The sequence below is a fragment of the Lissotriton helveticus genome, chromosome 2_1 (assembly GCF_964261635.1).
Source record: "Lissotriton helveticus chromosome 2_1, aLisHel1.1, whole genome shotgun sequence".
NCBI classification, from domain to species: domain Eukaryota; kingdom Metazoa; phylum Chordata; class Amphibia; order Caudata; family Salamandridae; genus Lissotriton; species Lissotriton helveticus.
In genome coordinates, this window is record NC_136059.1 from 873,043,506 (window position 1) to 873,065,939 (window position 22,434).

The 22,434-nt window shown below is 43.6% G+C and overlaps 1 protein-coding gene across 3 annotated transcripts in view; it reads left to right on the plus strand.

Moving 5' to 3' along the window:
• Positions 1-653: 653 nt before the first annotated feature.
• Positions 654-22,434, plus strand: part of CCDC192 (coiled-coil domain containing 192) — an 851,244-nt gene continuing 829,463 nt past the window's right edge. Inside the window, exon 1 of one of the 3 annotated variants that reach the window (XM_078675607.1) lies at positions 654-899. In XM_078675607.1, the coding sequence (XP_078531733.1) occupies positions 784-899 (116 nt within the window). In that variant the 5' untranslated portion in view covers positions 654-783. The remainder of the gene's footprint in view (positions 900-22,434) is intronic. The other 2 variants (XM_078675606.1, XM_078675605.1) reach the window with 2 other exon arrangements.

Genomic DNA, 22,434 nt, shown 5'->3' on the forward strand with positions numbered 1-22,434 from the left:
CGAATGAGTTACTCTGTAATGTAGTCCATGTGTATGAACAATTTACCCATCTGTACGATTGCTATGTGTACTTCTGGCGCGTGCATCATTTTTTTTGTTTTAAATGAAATAAAAAGTTATTAAATTCAGAAAAATAAGTCAGTCCTAACTATATAAATGCATTTCTGAGAGTAAGATGAGCTGAACCGTTGACACTGCTTTAACCCCGGCTGATGTTTAGTTCATCTGGACTTAAGATCATTCTGCTGGCTGTTAATAACAGCATTTTATATATATATATATTTTTAATGTTGATATGAAATTCAGCGCAGCTACACCGGCTAATAAAAACAGATACGAAGCTCGCTTAGTATTTGAATAGTTAAGTAAATACAACACAATTAAACACGTAGAGCTCAGTAAATTGTATTTAGAATTAAAGTTACCGTTATTACCACGCCACGTGAGTTACGTAACGAAACAGAGGATCTTTATAGTGTCCGCAAATGTCAATCAGTTTGAGCTAGAAAATATGCATTCTCCAAATGTGTCAGAGTCCCGGACTAGCCTCGGCATTGTTATCCTTTTCTTTCGCGTCCATCTAGCGGGCCTCTATCAGGAATACCACTCTTTCCCTCGGAAAGTTCGACCAGTCTGCGCATGCTCCGACGTGCCCCGTTGCTAGCCACCTGAATTCGGCTCGAGAACGGTTGCTCGACTCTCTAGAGTGGAACGTCAGGACAATTTCAACTGCCTGCGTCGAGGCAGCCCTGGCAGAACAGTGCCCACCTCGGCGTCGCCAGCATGGGCGTGGGAGCCAGCAGCAGCAGTGCCAGGGTCGTGAAGCTGAATCCGGACTTCCAGCCCTTCACCCAGGCCCGCGTGGTGTCAGCGGGAGGCAGGGTGGTGAGAGCGTCCAGGTCAGTGTCACCCCGAGCTCTGATGCGAAGCATTCTGAGCGGTTCAGATTTATATGCCAACTGACATTCTTCCCGTACACAGACCCCCACAACATAGGGTACCGGGACTTTGATAATTTCAATACATACGTATATTTGGGCATTTGTTGGGGGAAGATACTGAGAAAACGTCGGCATTAGTCATTGGCTGCACTGGGAGAAAAGATAATTTATCCTTAATATGTTGAATACAGAATATGCAAATACTACATGATACTGGCAAAATGCGAAACGTGGGAAAATATTTTTATGTATGATTTTTCGAGCTTTATATCTCCAATGTTGTAGATGTAGAAGTCAGATTAAGTGAATGTCTTGACCTGGAATAGATGTGAATTGCAAGCCAGCCAGCCTCAGTGACATTTTTTTACCTCATCTAATATTTCAGTGGGATGAGATAGGTAGAAGGGCATAGGCAGTTTACACTAAGCCACGGACATTAGCTTACTTTTTCATAATATGGGCATATCAGGGGAATGTTCATTTTAACAAATAATCAGTTGTGATGTGGTGGAACCCAATCTGATGGCAAGTGTATTTTGACTTGTATGTGAACTTTAGTAGAAATCTAAAAATGTGCATTCTATGCTAAATGTGAAAATTCAAACGTTGCACGCTGGCTTTTCATCGGTGGACAGTTACATAGAAGGCTGCTTTCAGGGCTGGATGAAGTCCTGGTTGGGAATATAGGTGATACCCATTTAATACAAATCTCACTCATTGCTAGCAATACTGGTATGATTAAAAGCAATTTTTGTTTTTGGGATAATTTGCATAACTCTTCTACCCCAAAAATAACCAATTTGAGGCTTACCTTGATGTCTTGACCTCTTTAATCATCTTACCCACATCCAGCCAGAAAATATCTATCAGAACATATGGATGTCGTCCGCCCTTTCTTCTCCACATTTCAGGCACCACTTTGGCTCTTGTTTCCCAAGTTTTTACAGCGTCCGTGGTGTCCAATACACCCTATGCACTGTAAAGAGATGGTTTTTCTTGAGGGGTGCAGATTTCACAGTGGACCAAAAAGTTGACATCGATACTTGCCATAAGTTTTCCAAATTTGGACTTGGGTGGTCCCTCTTCCAGATCTCCTCCAGCTTTAGAAGGGGTTCTTCTCCTGCCTCAATGATTACCCAGTACCATTTTGCAACCTTCTTTTTCTCCGGAGGTGTTAGTTGGCGATCATTTTCGAGGTTCCCTCTATATTCCCCAGTTTTTTCAAACTATTCGCCCAACTCAGCAGTTGATAGTTCTTGAATTTAGCGAGATGCCCATATGTGGCTCTCTCTAGCACCTCCCAGGGAACTAGTATGCTTTTTTGCAGAAGCTGACCCCACTTGTTTATTCCGGCTTGTTTTAGAGGGGTTGCCATTTTATCTACAAGACTTCCAGGAGTCCCAGGGGAGTCCCATATTGGGGCATAAGCGCAGTAGTAGGGTATCTCCAATAGACGTCTGATGTGGTACCATAGACTACTCGCAGTTTTCAGAACTTTTAGCCTTCCTTTTTTGTACACGTTTAAAATCCACTTTTTGTAAAGGTAATGTAAGGGTGGTATTAGCTCAGTTCAGGCCAGGAGCAGACACTAAGGTCTAATCATCAGCGTCTCCTTAATGTCCCCCACTTCTCTAAAGTGAGACAGGTGGGCAGGTCTTTTCACAGTGAGGACTGCAAAACTTTGGAATGCCCTACCTCACCACCCATGCATGATGAACTCAGAACAGGAGTTCAGAAAGGTGCTGAAAACTTGGCTTTTCAAGCAAGGGGAATAGCTGCCTGATCCCCCTATCTCTCTGGTCTGCTTTGTTAGCACCGCAATACCTCGTCGGAGGTAGCTGTGCGCTTTATAAATGCTCCTTGATTGAGTAATTTATTGAGTTCTGCAATTCATCTTTTTAATTGACACTCATAAAACTTTTGGCAGTAGGTCCAATCTGGAAAAAGCAAGTTTTTTATAGCGTGAACTCGACCTGGTATCGGGTATCAGAGCGCTTTACATAGCACCAGTTGTGTTGCATGAGGACACATATATTTTTGTTAGGCACAGGGAAATTAAGTGATTTGCCCAGAATCACAGGATGTTCAGTGTCATTGCCGAGAGTCGAACCCGGTTCCCCAGATTGAAGGTCGACCGCCCTAGCCGTTAGGGCAACTCGTCTCCCCTTGTTTTAGTTAAAACAATCATTTTGCTGCAGCCCATCATACACAATTTCAAATTAATGACTTGCATATTCATGGTGATTTCTGACACAGGCTAAGATCTTGTAGAGCTATAAATACATAAGTCACTATTTCCCACTGGACCAACCAGCATTCAATTCTGCGACTCTTTGGTAAAACACAGACATCTGCAGTGGTGTCAATAGCCAATTGAGATTTCACGACATAAAATAGTGCATTTTCTATCAATTAATTTAATTTGCATGTGATGTTCACTTAAGGTGTGAGCATTATTTGATAGCACTTTCCATAACTTGAGAAAAACTGTAATCGTTACAGAATGTTATTACCTCTGCGACCACAAGCACTCAACCCCCTTCTCCCCGACAGCACTTAGTCTCCCAGTTCCTATGCTTTTTTAGGTCTCACTTAGCGATGCAACGCATGCGCTGCTTGCTTTGGTGACATCTATTGTTGTCGATTTAGCTTCGGAAGAGGGACAGGAGTTGTGCACGCGCCAGGACAGGCAATTTGCACGTGTACGGCTAGCGGCGTTTTCTTATGTAGTTAAATAAATATGTGCTGTTCAGCAGACACATTAATTCACCAATCTGCTTAATTGTTTTTTGAGCCTTTCATGCAAAAAGTCTGTGGTAGACTCTCAACTATGCTCAGATGCTTATTGTGCTAAGGGCAGTTTCATAGCTGCCACTTGCTCCCTTTAACATGTGAAACCTTCAGTCATGTCTGACGTTTTCCCATCAGCACTTTGCATGTTGCAATTTCTGAGTTCATCTTTACAAAGTTAAAAGCAAAATTGCAGGTTCCAGCATGCACTTTTGGTATTGACTAAAAAGCCAGGACCTGAAGTGCACCACATGATTAGGCTATGTAGCAGCCATGCATTTCAAGCCTTGGGTATTATCCCTCCCCCAGTGGTCAAAGTGGGCGGGATTGGAAGGGCACGGCGTGCCCCTATTTCTTTTATTAAAAAGATTCCGTTCCCCTACTTTTTCTTTTCAAAACTGTGTCCCAGGACGGCAGAAATAGCAAAGGCATTCAGATAAGGCTCTGCTTGCTATCGTGGATGTTCGGGGACGGGCAGAGAAGGAAAAGAACTCTGTCTCTTCCTTACTGCCCAAAGAAAACACAGACAATGTCCTCTTCTTTTCTTTACTGGCAGCTGCCCCCCCCCCTCTCTTCCTATTATTCCCTCACTTTCTGTCTTGCTCCTCACTTACTGAAAACTGTGACTTGAAGAAATGATTCACAACCTCTCTTTCCTTCTTTCATTTAGTTGCTTCACTGTGAAATGGGTCCAAAAAAGAAAAACACTCTTGCGGGAAATTACCTTTTTCTGACATTTTTCTATTCCAAAGTGCAGCCTCGGGATGGAGAGAAATAAAAGGTTTTAAATATGAAAAATAAATACATAACTAAATGAAGCACGACAGAGCGGTTCAAAGTGGCCAGATTGGTTTTAGTCACATCCAAACACAGCAGCCTCTCTTTACAGACTTTGCAGTGAAGCACAACTTTTGTTTTCACATCTTTCTTTGAACAGCATGTTTGTTCCCAGGCGGGGAAGTGCACCATTCCTGGATGTATTGCAATACCTGGTTGATGGGTGGATTGGAAAACAAAATGTGTACCATGACTCTGTGTTTATGGATGTGGTCTTTTTAAACCATACTGCTACGTTTTGCATGGATATAAGCAATGGACATTGAAACAGTTCCCTTCAGGACCCTGTAGTCATGTCCTTAACTTTTCAGGTAAAACTATTTGCTGATTTCTGAATAGTGAGCGAGAGATCATTATGGTAACCATGTTGTTTCTGCTTACTTTTCACATGCTTTACTTGATATTGCATTCCCTATGAGTGTTTGCTTTTACTTTTCTTTTTTTAGGCAGCATATTACTCTTATAAAATACATAATTTGAATTGAGCCACATCCAAGTGTTTATAGCGGGCACAATTAGGTTGTAGCTGAAGGCAGTGCCAGTTTCTCTCAGTGGGGCAATATGGTGTTCAGTGGGGGAGAGGATGTGGCACTAAGGCCAGAGCTGTCGAATTTGGAACTGGGGAACCGGGTTCAGCCTTCTTGAGTAGTCCACCAGGCCACCCTACTGAGGGAGCATATTCCCATGCTAGACCTTGGAAGGCTCCACTAGACCTCCTTAGAAGGCCTGATGTCTTTGCACAAGCATGTGTACCCTAGTGGTGTCAATTGTTGGTTAACCTTGAAGGCATGTCCTCCACAATCCATATTGAAGTTCATCTCCAGTCTTGTGGGCAGGCCTACGAAGCAGCACACCATAGAGCAACAGTGATCCAGTCACTGTGACTCTGCACTAAGGTCACATGAACCTTGAGCAGGTTAGGGTGGTGCGAACGGTGTGACCACACTGGGTACCTATTTCGGGTGGGTGCGTAGTGTTTGCAAGTATATTATGGTTTAAAAAAAACTTGCTGCCTCCTTCCTGGCCTCCAGCAATTTTCAGATGTCATGATAACTTCGGTGATTAATGTTCTTCCTAGAGAGAGATCAGAGTTTTGTCTAGTGGAAGGGTTGACTCCTGGAAAGGTAGCACAGAGTGTTAATGTGCCTGCTGCAAAGAACATGTACCATGCAGATCACAAAGTGTACATAATGTTAACTAGGTTAGTAGCAGCAATTTTCAGCTACAATGAAAATGTCATGATAACTTCGGTGATTAATGTTCTTCCTAGAGAGAGATCGGAGGTTTGTCTAGTGAAAGGGTTGACTCCTGGAAAGGTAGCACAGAGGGTTAATGAGCCTGCTGAAAAGAACATGTACCATGCACATCACAAAGTGCACATAATGTTAACTAGGTTAGTAGGTTACTGCTTTTGTCAGAGAGATCCTTTTGTTACTTGCAGTTTATAAGTTAAAATCCTAACATAGAACAGTTAGCTATTAAACTATACTGCCTACCAGTATGGTTGTCATATGGCTTCTACACCTTGTAGTCCTTTTTCTTATGTAACATTTCCTATACAGTGATTTACACATGTATAAATGATTGTCTTTGTGTAGTGTGTGTGATGTAAAGTGCTCTGATACCGTACACTGGTATGAGTGGCGCTGCAATTCAAATTAAATGCATCTGAGAAAGAGTGTGGTTATGGAGACTTGAGGGGGACTTTTAAAGGGTGGTAGTGAGGGAGTCCCAGGCGTAGGTGATCATTGGGGGCCCAACAAACATTGTTGCACACGGCGTCACTAGCACTAAAGCCGACCCTGCCATCGAGGTCAGTCCGCCTCACCTATTGGTACCTCCATTGGCCTGGTTTCAGCAGTAGTAGCTGCAACTCACCAAGGATCGGCAAAGCAGGATTTGCACGCACACCAAAGTAAGTTTGCAAACTTCACAGTCTCTCTACTTCATGCACAAGCACTTTTAACATGTGCTACCTGCTCTGGAGCCATTGGAACTATGCAGCATTGGGGGACAAAATGATGCCGCAGTGTTGACTAAATTGTGCAACAAAAAAAAGGCCGTAGAGTAATGCAATATATTTTCGTATACTTTATTGTTTAGACATTTTTACAAATGTTAAGTCTCTGCAAAGATTCTGCCTCACTAGTATCAGTATAACATACAAATGCAGCAATGAGAAAGGTGATCAGTCAACCTTTGCAAAGGGCGTACACTGTGCAGCAACTCAAGTAAAGTTTTTTTAGTAATTTTTTATCCGTTTGAGCTAGAAAAATGATTAGTTAAAACTGTAAGATTATGCAGTGGATGATGTATTATGTGGCAAATATGGCAGAGCCATAATTATATAGAAAACATTTGCAAACTAGGGGCCAGATGTAGGTAGGATTTATTTACCGATTCTTAATTACCGAATTTTACCGATTCGGTAATTAAGAATCGGTAAATATGAAGGGGAGACATGTAGGACCATCCAGATGTTTTTTTTACCGAATCGGTAAAAATCTGTATTTACCGATTCGGTAAATACCGACCGGTAATGCCCATTCATTCCTATGGGCTTTGAAGCCCATAGGAATGAATGGGCATTACCGATTTGGTATTTACCGAATCGGTAAATACCGAATTTGACAAGGGTGCAGGGGGTGTCACTTTGACACCCTCTGGCACCCCCAAAAGAGGCTCGGGTGCCATGTGGCAGGCATACCTGCCCTAAGGGCAGGTCTGCCTGTCATATGGCATAGGTGTGCATGCACACATGTGCATGCACACCGGAATCGGTATTTTACCATCAAATTTAATTTGATGGTAAAATACCGATTCTGTAAGGCTTGTGGGACTCAGAAGAGTCCCACCTACATCTCAATTTTACCGAATCTGTAAAAATACCGATCGGTAAATTTACCGACCGGTATATTTACAGATTCGGTAAAAATACCGAAAGAGCCTGTTTCTGTCCCCCTACATCTCAAAAGCCAAATACCAGTCCGGCCGTTACCGACCGGTATTTGGCTACCTACATCTGGCCATAGGATATTTTGCCATTCATGTTTGAACTGCTCTTGTGGAAGAAGGGAGGAGAAGTGCTAATGAGAGAAACTGCATGGCTTGGAGACAAATGGCTTGTGATTCCACTTTTAAGCGTATTTGGGACATTGTGTGATTGGAAATATATCCCACTTTGTGAATGTATTTAAATGCCAATAACTCCTATTAAACCTTATATATATATATATTCACTGAAAAAACCATAGGTTATAGACCATATATAGTTAGGAATTAGCATTTAAAAAACCTTATTTTACTCACACAAAACCATTGAAATTCCATATATAGTTAGTTGCACTAACTATATATCGCGCACCCGCAATCCACTGCTGATCATGTCACATATTACATCATTCATGACATGGTCAGTGACATCACTGATGACATCACTGATGACATCTCAAATGACATCACTGATGACATCACTGATGACAACATCCAGTGACTGTATTTTTCTGTAAAGTTAAAATATGTCTTGAGTGGATGTATAAGTGTCTGGATGAAGGATTTAGTAGGTGCATGACTGACTGTATGAGTGAGTGATTAAATGTGTCTCACTGAATGCATGGGTTAGTGACTAAACTGTCTTAATTTGTGCATCATTATGTCTGTTGTTCTGTAAACTGCTGCATGTGTTGATCATTAGCTATACGAGAGGCTATATGTGTTATTAATTGGTTGCCCAAGTATTTCTATGGGAGATTGAGTTTGTGTGGGGGTGGCTGGAAGGTGTGTGACTCTATGCATAGATGTGTGAGCAGTTTATTCACTAGGTGTATGAGTTCAAGAGTGCATGTGGAAACAGCTACATGGGCAGTTGACTGTGTGCATGAGTGTATTGATGAGTGAATGGATATCTCAATGCTACATGTCATAGTAAGTACATATGTAAAACACAGTACATGTGAAAGTTGGCATATATAAATAACTGTGCATGAGAGCCACTGAATGAGTGAGTGGTTGTATCGATCATTGTGAACGTGTATCAGGGATTGTATAAGAGAGTAAATATGTGTTAGTATATGTTTCAATAAGTAAGGTGTGTTTAACTGTATAGTTGAAGAAATGGAGGTGAGATTGTTTCTTTGCATGACTGACTGGGTGTGTGAGTAACTCCATGGATGAGTGGCAGTGTGTGAGTGTCTGTTTACACTGAGTGTATCTAAGGTTATATTAGAGTCTGAAGAGGTTTATCGTATTAGCACAAGAATGATGTCAAATGAGATGTCATCAGTGATGTCATCAGTGATGTCATTTGAGATGTCATCAGTGATGTCATCAGTGATGTCACTGACCATGTCATGAATGATGTAATATGTGACATGATCAGCAGTGGATTGCGGGTGCGCGATATATAGTTAGTGCAACTAACTATATATGGAATTTCAATGGTTTTGTGTGAGTAAAATAAGGTTTTTTAAATGCTAATTCCTAACTATATATGGTCTATAACCTATGGTTTTTTCAGTGAATTTTCAAGGTTTTGTAAATGCTAATTCCTAACTATATATGGTCTATAACCTATGGTTTTTTCAGTGAATTTCAATGGTTTTTTAATAGCAAATATCATAAGCTGTCGAATGTCAAGTACGTGGTAAGTAAAAACATTTTCGTGTTTATGCACACTGATCTGCTTTGAATACTGCCCCCCACCCCTCATTTCTATTAGGAGTACTCTCTCTTTGCAGATAGTGAAGGGTAGTTAACGCAGCCCTTTGCCCCCTTTGTAATACGTCGTGCCTGCTTCTCTCTCCATTTGATTGATTGTTCTCTTTGGTTCATTCTCTATTTACAAACAAGCACAGAGTCGCAATACTCTGTTTAGTCTTTGCAGATAGCGAAAAATCGTGTAAAAAAACAAAAGGAATCGAGCAAAATCAGTAGGCCACTAATGGGATCTCTTTTTGACCTCGCTAAAATAGAAACATTAGGAACAACCTGTTGAAAATAGCAATGCGTATGTACATAAGCGGCGTTCATTTGTGTTCACAGTACCCCTTGTTGATTGTTTCAATCGAGCATTGAATTGTTCGAAGTTAATTCTCTTAAGGATCTTCTCTACCTGCAAACGAGGAAGAATAGGAATATTCTCTCTCCCTTTGCAGATAGTGAAGGGTAGGTAACGCAAGCCTTTAACACGTCGTACCTATTTCATTCCTCATTGATTGATTGATTGTCCGAACATTGACTGTTTGGGAATTAGTTCTTTTTGGAGGTATTCCCTGTTTGCATATAAACGTAGGAAAATCTTTGCAAGTAGTGAAAGGGTACGTAATGCGGACCTTTCTCCCCCGTTGTAATCTGTCATGCCTATCTACTCCCCACTGATTGATGCACCTTTTTCACCCGGACCATTTACTAGAGATACGTCATCTGGCCCGACCAGAGAGCACCCCTAGTGAAAAGGACATATGCAATAATAACGAAGTGATCACTGTATCCTGTTAACAGAAACTTTACCATGAAACAACCTGGAAAGAAAAAAATAGGAAAACGAAAATCAGTAGGCCACTGATGAACATGAACATGAACTTTTATTAAACAACAAACAAAGAAACGATAACATAACGTAATGATAAAACCTATTAATGTCCTAGAAACAAGAAAACGTTAAAGTATGCCAGTGGTGAGAGACCAGAAAAACAGTCCGAGAAACCAAATCACCCCTCGCTGTCCCAACTCATGCACTGTGAAAGTTCAAAGTTTTGAGGAGTGCTTGTAACATTGTCTGAAGCCTATTTGCAATTGCTTCATCTTCACTATTCTTAAAGTAAGTGGGGGCTGTTGTGATGCGGTGCCACCCTGAACCGCTTGACGGAGGCCCCCGAGGGACGGTGTCATGTCGCGGACTCGGAGGGGGCGCTTGGCTCCGGCCCCCTCCCCAAGTCGTGTTGCCCTGGTGTGGCCTGAGATCGCCCCCGACATAGGTGGCCGGCTCCCGGGGTCAAGCGGAACTTTTTTCCTTTTGGTGACTCTTCCATTCTTCACCTTGTCCCACAATCCGTTTCACCTAAAGACACGCTGTAGTGGGGCACCCCTTTTCCATTTCATTTGCCATTCAGCCCGCTTTTGCTACACTGTGCCTCTTCCGCTATTCAGCTGTTTACCGCCCGCTCTTTCGACTACAGCGTCTCGCTCACCATGTACTTGAGTTGCTCCCGCTCTTGCGGTGCAGCGATAGGCGGCTGCCACAGGACTCTCAAAATGGCGGCCATCTCTTCAGATTTGGGCGTGGTCCACTAAAATGGGCCTGCGACACCTTGGAACTCGGACGCTTGTCTGCTAGAGCTTGGGCTCCATTCTCGAAAGCGTCCCCTCATCCTTGAAGATTCTACAAAAGTCTTGGGGGCCCCCGACTCCCGCAGGCTTCTGGTGGGGAGCGCCTAGCATGATTGCTCGTGGAATGGCCACGACGGAGCTACGAAATGGTGGTGCTCTCATGCTAACGCCAGCTTCAGTCTGAAACATCCAGAAACACTGTAGACTACCAATTCGATCAGTTCCGGTAGCGCTCCAACGTGACCCGGTAGAGAAGAACTTGCCCTCCCCTCTTTGACTGATGGTTCTTGTTGCCTGTCCCTTCTGTTGTCATTTAACAGAACTATTTAGCCTGCTGAAAGGGGTTGTGTGCCGTCCGCTGGTTGGTGGAGACATTTTCACTATATTCTGGACCTGCGTTGTCGCGTAATGCGTCATATGACGCGCCGCGTTAGAAAGTTTAATAAATTATTAAACACAATAAACAATCCTTAAAAAATAAAAAAAAAAAAAAAATAATCAACAAAACCAACAATCAATTAACAACAGTATTTGAAAAGTCTATCATTCATTTTTCATTGCAGTACGCTGCCCAGAAAGCTTCCCGGTTCCCGGACCGGGCGCTACCCACGCAAAAAAACAAAAAAAAAATTATTTTTTTTTGCCCCGCGGGGCCGTTTTAAAGCCTCCACATTAAACCTAGGGGGTCAGGGAGGATCTACTATGCCCCCTTATGGTTATTTGCCCCTTTGTTTTGGCCTCCTCTTGTCTCTCGATCCTACCGAGAGACAAGATGGCGGCAGCTACGGACTTTTTGGAATGTTGACAGACGCCAGAGAACCAATCAGCTTCGCTTCACAAAGCTCCGTTGCGCGAAAAGTACGCGTCCTGGAGCGCTGCCCGGTCCGCTGCTACAGATATATATCTTTTTTTAAACGTTAATTTCTCAAAATCCACTGGAGCACATATATTGAGACCTACAAAAGGCACATCGGGCTACCAGTCCCTACAATTTTGCCAAGTTTCGTGCAAATCTATTCAGCCGTTCGGGCTAAAAGTGAGGCTAACCGCCCTATGGAAAAATCAATGTTAAAAACACGTTTTGGGACCCCCCTTTTTTCTCGGCCCCCCCTTGACGAAACCCCCCCAAATTTTCAGGGGCTGCTCAGAAACAAAATGTGCCATTTTCCTGAAAATTTCAGCCAATTCCGTCCACAAACGCCAAAGTTATTAGACATAGAATTTTCAAAAAACCCATAGGGAAAAAATCCTAACTATATATACCTACTGGCGACCGCCAGTAGGTAATATGTATATATATATATATATATATATATCACAATAAGCTGTAACTGGTCGGTAAAATGTCAAGCATATACTAAAAATTGGGATGTTTGGCACATTCTGGCCACACCTCTGACTCTGCCCACTAATCCAATCCTTGGGTTAACCCTGTCCTTGGAGTCTCTGCCCACAGTTCCCCTACTTTTTCCCCCCCACTTCGACCACTGCTCCCCCCATCCCCCTTGCATGTTTCCGCAACTTCAGAGCTTAGCTCACTGCCCTTGGGGACAGTAGGTGACTAGTGCACTGGGCGATTTGATGTAACCAGTGGTCACAGAACACCAGCACCCAACAAAGTCAAAATGCAGTAGGCAACGAGGGGTTAGTCTAACCTGCAATGGGGCAAGGATGCACCTGCATTTACCTGCACAACTTCTAATGCTGTCATTGCGTATCACAGGCCAAGCAAGGCCTTCCAGTGGGCCAGAAGAGCTGAGAAGCACAAGGCTCCTGCTGCTACAGCTCTCCGTCCTCCCATGTTGTTTTATCCCATATCTCAACAGCTTCTTATCTCTGGGCTGGCACTTCTGCAAATAGACAAGGGTGATGGAGACTAGGAGCCAGTGATTGCGTAGTGGGAAGCGTGACAGGGTACTTCATCGTTATAGCTGTAAGCTCAGGCTTGTGGAAAAGTAAATTTTGCCATGTTGTATGTGCCTACGTGTTCCCCATCTTATGCTATATGTGCATGATCGATATGCATGTATTCCCCTCTGATCGATTAAAGACGCAATTACAAGTTGTGTCCATCTCTAGTATGCCAGTTTCCAGTCCTTGTGAAAGCAACGAATATTAAGCTTATGTAAACCTACGTTGCCACATTTTACAGTGTGCACGTTAAATTCATTGAATTGTCCCCGTTTCTAGGCCTCAAAAGGGCCCAGACTCAGATTCAGCTCCTGTCTCCTGAACCCTCTCCGAGGAGCGATACAGCCCCCACCTGCATCCCTGACCCCTAGCTTACTTTCATGCCTCGCAGTGCCCCGCCCGGCCTGGCTCTGCCTCCCAGTCTGCCAAGAGTACGTTATGATTCTAGTTATCAGTCCGGCCCTCCTTCTCTGCATTCCTAAGCTACTGAATCGCATCAATAGTTTCCGTCATGGTCTAGCCTTACTGTCTCCATGTAAGAGAAATACTGTATTAATATTCATAGAATATTCCTCGCACACGCAATACATGTAGAATTATGCATGCACCAGTCTTAGAGTCTATTAGCTTTTACCCTGATAACTTTTGGATTCTATCAACATGTACTCTAAACACCAGATACCAGATATGCCTTGGGTACATGTCGCTCTGACACTCCAGACTTTAGTCTCCTCTTCTAGCACAGAAGTCATAGCCCCCAGTTCTCTCTGGTAACACGTCATTGCCCGTTTGCGCGCACCACTAGGTTAAAGGTCCCAGCTGCTCAGGTAGCCCCCTCCATGTTTCCGCCCCGTTTATGACACTTCTGTTACGTTTACATCACATGTCTATGTATACGCCCTGTACACGCCTTCTTGTTACATCATTTTGCCCTTATCTTTCGCGACTGCTACGAGTCACGCCTACTGCTACGCCTACTGTATTGAATGTAATGCAATTGTTTTAATATATATACTGTGTACTGTTACTGAAAGTTGCCAATAGCCAATTAGCCATCCTGACTTCCCTTGTCCCTTCCCTGGCAGCTGCCATTCCGTACTATTGCAGGCTGTCCTGTTCCTGCCCTTATGCCTGATTAAAGCCTGTCGACTCAAGATACCTCGAATCCTGACTCTTATTTATTGAGCTACCTGTTTTATTGATTATATGAAAAATAGTACCGGTAATTAATTATTTATTTACCACATAATGGCGCCCGAATAGGGACTTGCCCTTTCCCCACGCGTCGGCGAAGCCACGCAGGCCCCCTGATCCTCTGCAGCCGTGACGGAACCATACCGTGCACGTGCAGATATTTCTGCTTCAAGTATCCCTCAGGCCCACGGAGGAGACGGAGGTTGCGGTCCAGCATCCAGACGAGGCGGTGAGGAACGCGGCGAGTCCCGACCAGAGCCCAAGCCGAGAGTCCAAGGTCCGAGGTATCCGGAGGCCCACCTGTAACTGAAGTCCGAAGTTCGTAGTCCGTCGTCGTAGCAGTCCAGTCCAGTCCGAGGCCTTCCGTTCTTGCTGCCCGGTGAGTACCGTTGCTGGGGTAGTATCTAGACAGGGTCAATTAATTTGTCTCTGGTCCGTGGGTTTGGGTACACAGATCCAACACGAAGTGTTCACCTAGGTGGACGCGGGTCCTGACGTGTCTCTTTATGGGACCGGTAAGTTTCGTGCTGTTTTAGCAGTGCATCTAGTAATTCTAGTAAGTTCCGTTCTCGAGAAATTCATGTGTTCTGTTCTCAGTATATCAGGTAATATTCTGTCCGAACTGTTATTTTAAATGTTATTCCATGTGTTTTCAATATCGTGGTATGCGTGATTTGTTTTCCCAGTTATTATTGTGTTTATCGTGTATTGTATTGTGTCCAGACTCCAGCCTAAACTATGCCTCTATTCTCGAAGTTACGTCAGTTAAAAACCAGAAAAGGGTTATTAGAGGAAGCAGTTCCTGTCCCGCCTAGGGACAGTCCAGGTCATTTTATGTATCATAAGCATGGCTTAAGTGCCATATTATATCTAGACTTATGGGTGGAGTACACCAAGGAATTAGAGGAGAAATATAGATGGCCCGTATCAGGTACATGGGATGCCGAGTGCATCATGAGAATAGAAGAAGCATTATGGAAAAAGAAATCCAGACAGTCCCAGAAAGATGCCATCGAGTTATGGCGCAAAGAATCTCATAGAAGAACCGAAAAAGAAATCAGAAAAACAGAATTAAGTAGAGAATCCTCGGAAAGAGCCCAAGAAAGGGAATTAATCGAAGTAGGTGAACGAGTTAAAGCCGAACAGTCAGACAGACAGAGAAATGCCCTTATTAAGGGTATGTATCCTCTTCTGGCCGAGGGCTTGCCGAGAGCCACCCCGGAAGCACCATGTAATTTTCCGCCGCCATTAGTTCCGATTAAGTTACGTCACAAACCGACCGCAGCTGATATTTTTCTCTCATCCTATTTGGACGACACAGTCCCAGCATATGCAAATCCTGTTCCGCCAGCTCCCGTAAATAATGTAATTCCTGTTCCTCCAGCCAACGGGACACCCGTTACAGCACCTGTTACGGTACCCCCGGTCCAGCCTACAGTACATGTACCCGCTACATCAGTCACTCTCCCAGCACGTACAATACCCGTCGACGATTCTAGTCTAGGGGCCACGGGGGGAAGTCCTCCTGGAACCCCGCCTCAACACAGACGTGTAACATTACTCGAGCTACATGCACGAGCGTTACAGCGTTCGCCCAAACTTCAGTCAGTCGCAGATATCAAGCGAGCACTTACCGAATGCCGTTATGATCCGGTCCCAGGCGATGATGATATGGTCCTGTATTCATTACGTGTAAGACGGGTGACCGAATATTTGGACACCCTACCGAATATGAAAGGTTATCTAGACAGAATATATTGTTTCATCCGTACAGGAGTAGATCCAGGAAGTATTGGCGATGCCATGGTTCAAAGGAAAGTCGAGATTCAACTCATGCTTTTAAAATTTCTAATTAATTGTTTAATAAGGGAACAAGATTATCCGGATAAAGATCCGGAAGAAATGAAAGTCCTGACCAGGTGGAGTGACCATATAGCCGAGGGAAGACACAAGACACAGAACTGTATAGAAAGTATGTACAAGAAAATCCGTAAGGAAATAATAAAGATACACGAGAAACGAGAAGCAGCACAAGTAACCGAAAAAGAAGACAACTCTTCTACTGAAGAGGTAGACGACGAGAATCCCTCCAGAATAGCGTATGTAGGTAGAACTAGACTTCCCGACCGACATTCATGCCTAGATCACAAGAAAGTTTTCCCTCCTCCAGCACCAGAACAAGGTTCTCTTGAGCAAGTATTTCAAGCTACCGATCATATTCTGAAATCGCGAATCGGTTATAGTGAACTTAGTACCATGCATGAACAAGGACTAGCCCGATCAGCAGTCCGATGGACTACTGATTCTACCACTTTTCCAGACGAAATAGTGGCACAAATGTTTCTGAAACTGCCCCCAGCCGAGCAGCGACTGGTGGGTATGTATATGATCCAGCACCTCATTACACTGTATGAGGGACAGCATTCTGATCCAGGTCCGTTACATGATGTTCTGAACGAGTTACTCCAGTATAGATGGAGAGGTCTAGGTACCGATTTAATTAGTATCATTCTAGAACAACGCCACAAATATCGAACGTTTTTGAATCCGCATTTTGTTCATGTCTCACCTCCAGAAAGTAAATCATTTTACATAGATAGACAGCATCCATTACGAGAAGTACACCCAGTTAGGACAGCGGGTGGTGAACTAGAACGAGTATTTGTCTACACCCCTATCACAAAGATGGAACTCTTAAAGATGAAAAAGTTAATTCCCTGTCACGACAAAGATCCAGCAGGGTTCCATCGAGAATTAAAAGACATGCTCCGTATGGGAGAATACACTTATCCTGATATCATTAAAATGTTAAAGGTCCTGTTGCCCGCAGGGGTATATGAAAAACTCAAGGAAAAAGAATGGGAGATGGGAGAGAAAAAGATAGATTGGACAGCTTTAGAAGCTGAAGATAAATCACGAGTACCAGGTACCGGTCTTGGGGGTAAAGTTAAAGAATTGCCCGAGTTATTGATACAGGTTTTGCCAAGGTTACTAGCCACGAAAAAGGAAGATTGGGATGCAATCTCAGCTTGTAAACAGAAACAGGATGAAGACACTAGTGATTTTTATTCTAGATTTGAAAAATGTTTTATTATTAACAGTGGTCTAAAAACAAGTAGTGAATCGTACCCTCATCTTTTTGTTACCAAACTAGTCGAGAATTCAAGTCCACAAGTTAAAAATCGAGTATTGAAAGTCGAAAGTAGTTGGCAAGCTAATACTCCGTCACAAATGTTACAGATGCTCCAGTATCACCAGAATAGAATCAGGGAAGAGCAAGAACACGAAAGGAGACGTATGAAAGACACAAAAATGAAAGTATTAGTAGCACAATCTGTTCCACAAGACAGTCAGAAGAGGGGTCCGAATCAAGCCAGTCATCCTGCAGCTCCCGTTAAAGGGACATGCAATTACTGTAAACAGCCAGGTCATTTTATAAACGAGTGTGCAGTTCTGAAACACAACATAGCTACTGGTAAGACTAAAGAAAGACCACGTCCGCCTAGACATGAACAAGTTTCACAGACTTCTCAGCCACCACAGAATGCACAACAGACAGTTCCAGCACCGCAGCCTATTGCTGCAACACAGCATGTTACACAGCAAATGTACCAGTATGCTCAGACAGAGTATCCAGATTATCAGCCTTATCCATGAAACAGCCTAGAGAGGGAGGTAGGCTTGCCTCTCATCGAGATACCTGTAGATCAAGAAGGTCCCTATGTACACAGTCAAGTATTAGGGAAAGACAGAAAGTTTTTGATTGATACAGGGGCAAGTAGGACTACTATCAGTCATGACGAGGTTCCAGGGGCTCCGCTCTCAGGCTCTAAAAATGTTTCCCTTGGATTTTCAGGAAAGCCGATTGTTAATGAAATTTCGAAACCAGTTACTCTAGAAGTTGGTCCATTGTCCCGAACTACTGATTTGTTACTCACGAAATCATGTCCAGAAAATTTGTTAGGCATTAAGACACTAAAAGAATTAGGAGCGGTAATTTGCTGCTCCCCAGAAGGGGTCCGATTGTTCCTGAGAGACTTTAAAGGTCACTATGTATTACGTGATTTTGATCCAAGATTATTGAATGTACCACAGCATTTATGGGCGCAAGGTCCAACTGATGTAGGTTGTATGCATATCACACCCCATCGTGTGACTCTCAAACAAGGTGTAGTTTTGCCACGAATCAGACAGTACAGATTGCCACCTGAGGCTGTAGCAGCCTTATCCAAAATTATTGACGAGCTTATTGCTCAAGGAGTGGTTGTAGAAACTGACTCCAATGTATGTAATTCTCCTATCATTCCAGTCTTGAAACGTACTGATCCAAATGCACCCCCAGTATATCGATTAGTGATTGACCTTCGAGAGCTTAATAAATGTATCATTCCTCAGTATCCAGTAGTCCCAGATATTTCTTCCCTATTGACAGCCATTGATTCTGAAGCTACATTTTTCACAGTTATCGATCTCAAGAACGCATTTTTCAGTGTCCCCATTCATCCAGACAGCCAGTACCTTTTCGGTTTTTGTTTAAATGGAAGGAGCTATAAATTCACACGAGCTCCTCAAGGTTTCACAGAAAGTCCTAGTATTTACAGTCAAGCACTTAAGAGACAACTAGACAATATTCACATGCCAACTGACACTGCCCTGCTCCAGTATGTCGATGATCTACTGATCACAGCCCGTTCTGAACGTGACTGCGAGCGTGCGTCACTTACAGTTCTGTATTTTCTGGCCGAGCAGGGGCACAAGGTGTCCCCTTCCAAATTACAATTCTGTGTCCAGCAAGTGGTATACTTAGGACACTTACTGTCCAAGTGGGGTAGGCAGTTGACACCAGACCGTATCCAGTTAATAGCGAGTCTTCCACAGCCCAAGACACAGAAGGAGGTACGAGCTTTTATTGGCCTCACTTCTTACTGCAGACAATGGATTCCACAGTATGCATTTCTAGCCAAGCCACTGATACAGTTAACGACACGGGAGGCAGCCGTATCGACTGTCCTCCCTTGGACCCAGGAACATACACTTGTATTCAATGAATTAAAGAAAGCCTTATGCCAAGCACCTGTTCTAGCGACACCGAACTACAGTAAGCCTTTTACACTTTTTGTCACAGAACGTGATGGTACTGCATTATCTGTTCTCACACAAGATCAAGCAGGACAGTACAAGCCCTGTGCTTATTTTTCGAGCACATTAGATCCAGTAGCCCAGGCTCTGCCTGCGTGCCTCAAGTCAGTTGCAGCCACAGCTCTAGCTATCAGACAAAGTGATTCCATAGTGTTAGGACACTCCCTGACAGTACAAGTTCCACACTCCGTGGAAGTTCTTTTAAACCGAACACAGACTCAGCACTTGACAATTGCACGTTTAACAGGTTATGAACTGACACTGTTCCAGCCACACATAGAAATCAGACGCTGCAATATTCTAAATCCTGCTACACTGTTACCGTCAGTTACTTCAAATCCTGCCACACATGACTGTGTGGAAGTTGTTAACACTATGACAAAACCAAGACAAGACCTGACAGACATTGCATTACCTAATCCTGACCTGACACTTTATGTGGATGGTTCATGTATGAGAACAAGTACAGGAGAACTAGTAGCCGCGTATGCAGTGACTACTGAAACCGAAGTTATAGAAACACATCGTATTGACACCTTGTCTGCTCAAGCAGCAGAGCTAGTAGCTCTGACCCAAGCCTGCATACGTGCCAAGGACCTGAAAGTAAACATATATACAGATTCACGTTATGCATTCGGAGTCGTACACGACTTTGGAGTGCTCTGGCAGGAGAGAGGTTTCATGACTTCTCATGGAACCAAGATTCAGCATGGTCTCCTCATTCAAGCTCTGTTAGATGCAATACATTTACCGACAGCTATCGCTATCATGAAGTGCAAGGCACATACGAAAGTTACTGACATCATTTCCCAAGGTAACGATCTAGCAGATCGAACAGCCAAGCTTACAGCTCAGACTCCAGACGTTCCAGTTAACACGACACAGACACTCACTCAAGATCAGACTACTTGTATGACAATTAAGGACCCTACACAAGATATCATAGACATACAGTTACATGCTACTCCCGAAGAAATCAAGAAATGGTCCGAACAAGGAGGGGTCCAGACAGATCAAGGATGGTTGACGAAGGGAAAGGCCACATGGTTTCTCCCCGACTCTATGGTTCAAGTTATTATTAATACCGCACATAGTCCAGCACATCTAGGAGAAAAAGCTATGTTAGACAGTATTCAGAACCTTTGGTTCAACAAACATTTACGAGCTGCAGCCAAGCAGAAAGTCCGTACCTGTATGATATGTTGTCAGTTCAATCCAGGTAAAGGTGTCCCGGTGGAACAAGGTGGATTCCAACCTCCTGACCACCCTTTTGAAGTCCTCCAGATGGATTATATTCAGATGGAGCGATGTCGAGGTTTCAAGTATGTCCTCGTAGTTGTATGCGCCTTGTCCAGGTGGACAGAAGCATATCCAGTTCCAGATTACACAGCCGCGACCACTGCCAGGCAGTTGGTTCGTGAATTCTTTCCCCGCTATGGACTCCCTAGGGTCGTGTATTCAGATAACGGCCAGCCATTCTCATCTGAGCTTATGAAACATGTTTCCCTTCTGTTAGGGTACCAGTGGAAGTTCCATTGTGTACGCCATCCTGAAGCAGCCGGTCTCGTAGAGAGACATAATCAGACTCTGAAAATACGCATTGCAAAAGTATGTAAAGAGAAAGGTGTAGACTGGCTAGTAGCTCTGCCAGTTGCTTTATTCTATATGAGGATGGTTGCACATTCCAGATCAGGTCTGTCCCCGTATGAGGTCGTATTCGGCCGCCCCCCAAACATGTGGGGTACACCTAGACCCCGCAGTATTACAGATGTTTCCAGTAATATGCTGACAGATTACCTAGCTTCCTTGATGTCTGCCCTACACTCTTGTCGTTCACAGGTTGCCGCCGCATTTCCAGACAACACCGAGGTAAAACCGCATGAAGTCGTCCCCGGTGACTTCGTATTCGTCCGAAATTTTGATCGTTCAAGTCCGCTGGAGCCCCGCTGGAAGGAGCCTCGGATGATCTTACTAACAACAAGGACCGCCGTAAAGCTCGAGGGCAGGAAGGGGTGGGTCCACCTGAGCCACATAAAGAAGTTCCATGGAATACGTAAACAGACTTTTGCTAAGGACTGCCTTATTCCGAAAGACTGCCTAAAAACAGACTCTGAACTTGACTCTGAACTCAAAGTTCCCCTGTTAGAGAAAACTCCGCAACAGGAGTATAAACAGAAGCTCCGGTCTAGTAAAATAAGTCAGCCAGTTTAATTGTCTAAGTCCCTCTCGGGTGAAACGGTTAGACAGGTTCCTGACATGTATGAGATAGACCCCCACAGTGAGAGAGTTAGTCAAAACTCTAAAATATGTATTATTGTTCTAAGTTTTCTATTATTTTTAAGTCTTATGGTTACCTGCACAAGTTATGCTTTACATTTATGTTTTCCAGTTTCACATGTACATATGTTTTCTAATGATACAGTAGAGCACACATTTAGTGATCTGCCTCCTCACGAGCTATCCTATCGTCTTGCTATGCGAAATAATACATTCATCCGAATGTTGCATTATTCACACCAGACCAGCAATGCCACTAATTGTTGGGTATGTGGTCGACTCCCCCCTTTCCAGACACCGAAGGGAGTTCTGCCACTCTTTCCCTATCCGTTTTCACATAATGGTTCGTGTGGAGCATGGTCCACTTTAACATCATCCTCAACTGATATGTCCCTTCTGAATAGAACATGTTTTCCAGACAAGCAAGGTCTCTCCCATAGAACAGGGGTAGATCTAGAAAATGAAGTATATGATTTAGGTAATTATTCTTCGAATTTCATGGTCCTGAATGTTCAGTCAGATACTACTCCAGATTTACCTGCTATTTCAGTACTACCAGTCAAAGGCGAATTATGTGTCAGAAAGAATGGTTCCGCACATGTAGGACATAGTGATTGTACTACTACTGTCGAGTATAGTGACAGTGGGAAATCTATTTTCAAAGCCTCACGTCATTCTTATTTTGTTTGTGGTCAGACCGCATATGTTCGTCTGCCTCTCGATTGGGATGGAACATGTTACATTGCCTTCCTACTGCCACCAGTTTTTCTAGCCCCATCTGATTATCACAGAAACACACATCTAGTACACATTAGACATAGAAGGGAGATCGAGTCCCCGATTGTCGATCAAACTGAAACTACTCTAGAACAGTATCAAGACTTTAATAAAGGTTTCTTCTTCTTTATAGGACCTATCCAGAATAGTAAGTTAATACGTAGGTTAACCAGAACCCTTGAAGCAGTAGTGAATGAGACTACTTCTGCTCTAGGTAACTTAACCGAAGAGCAATCTGCTA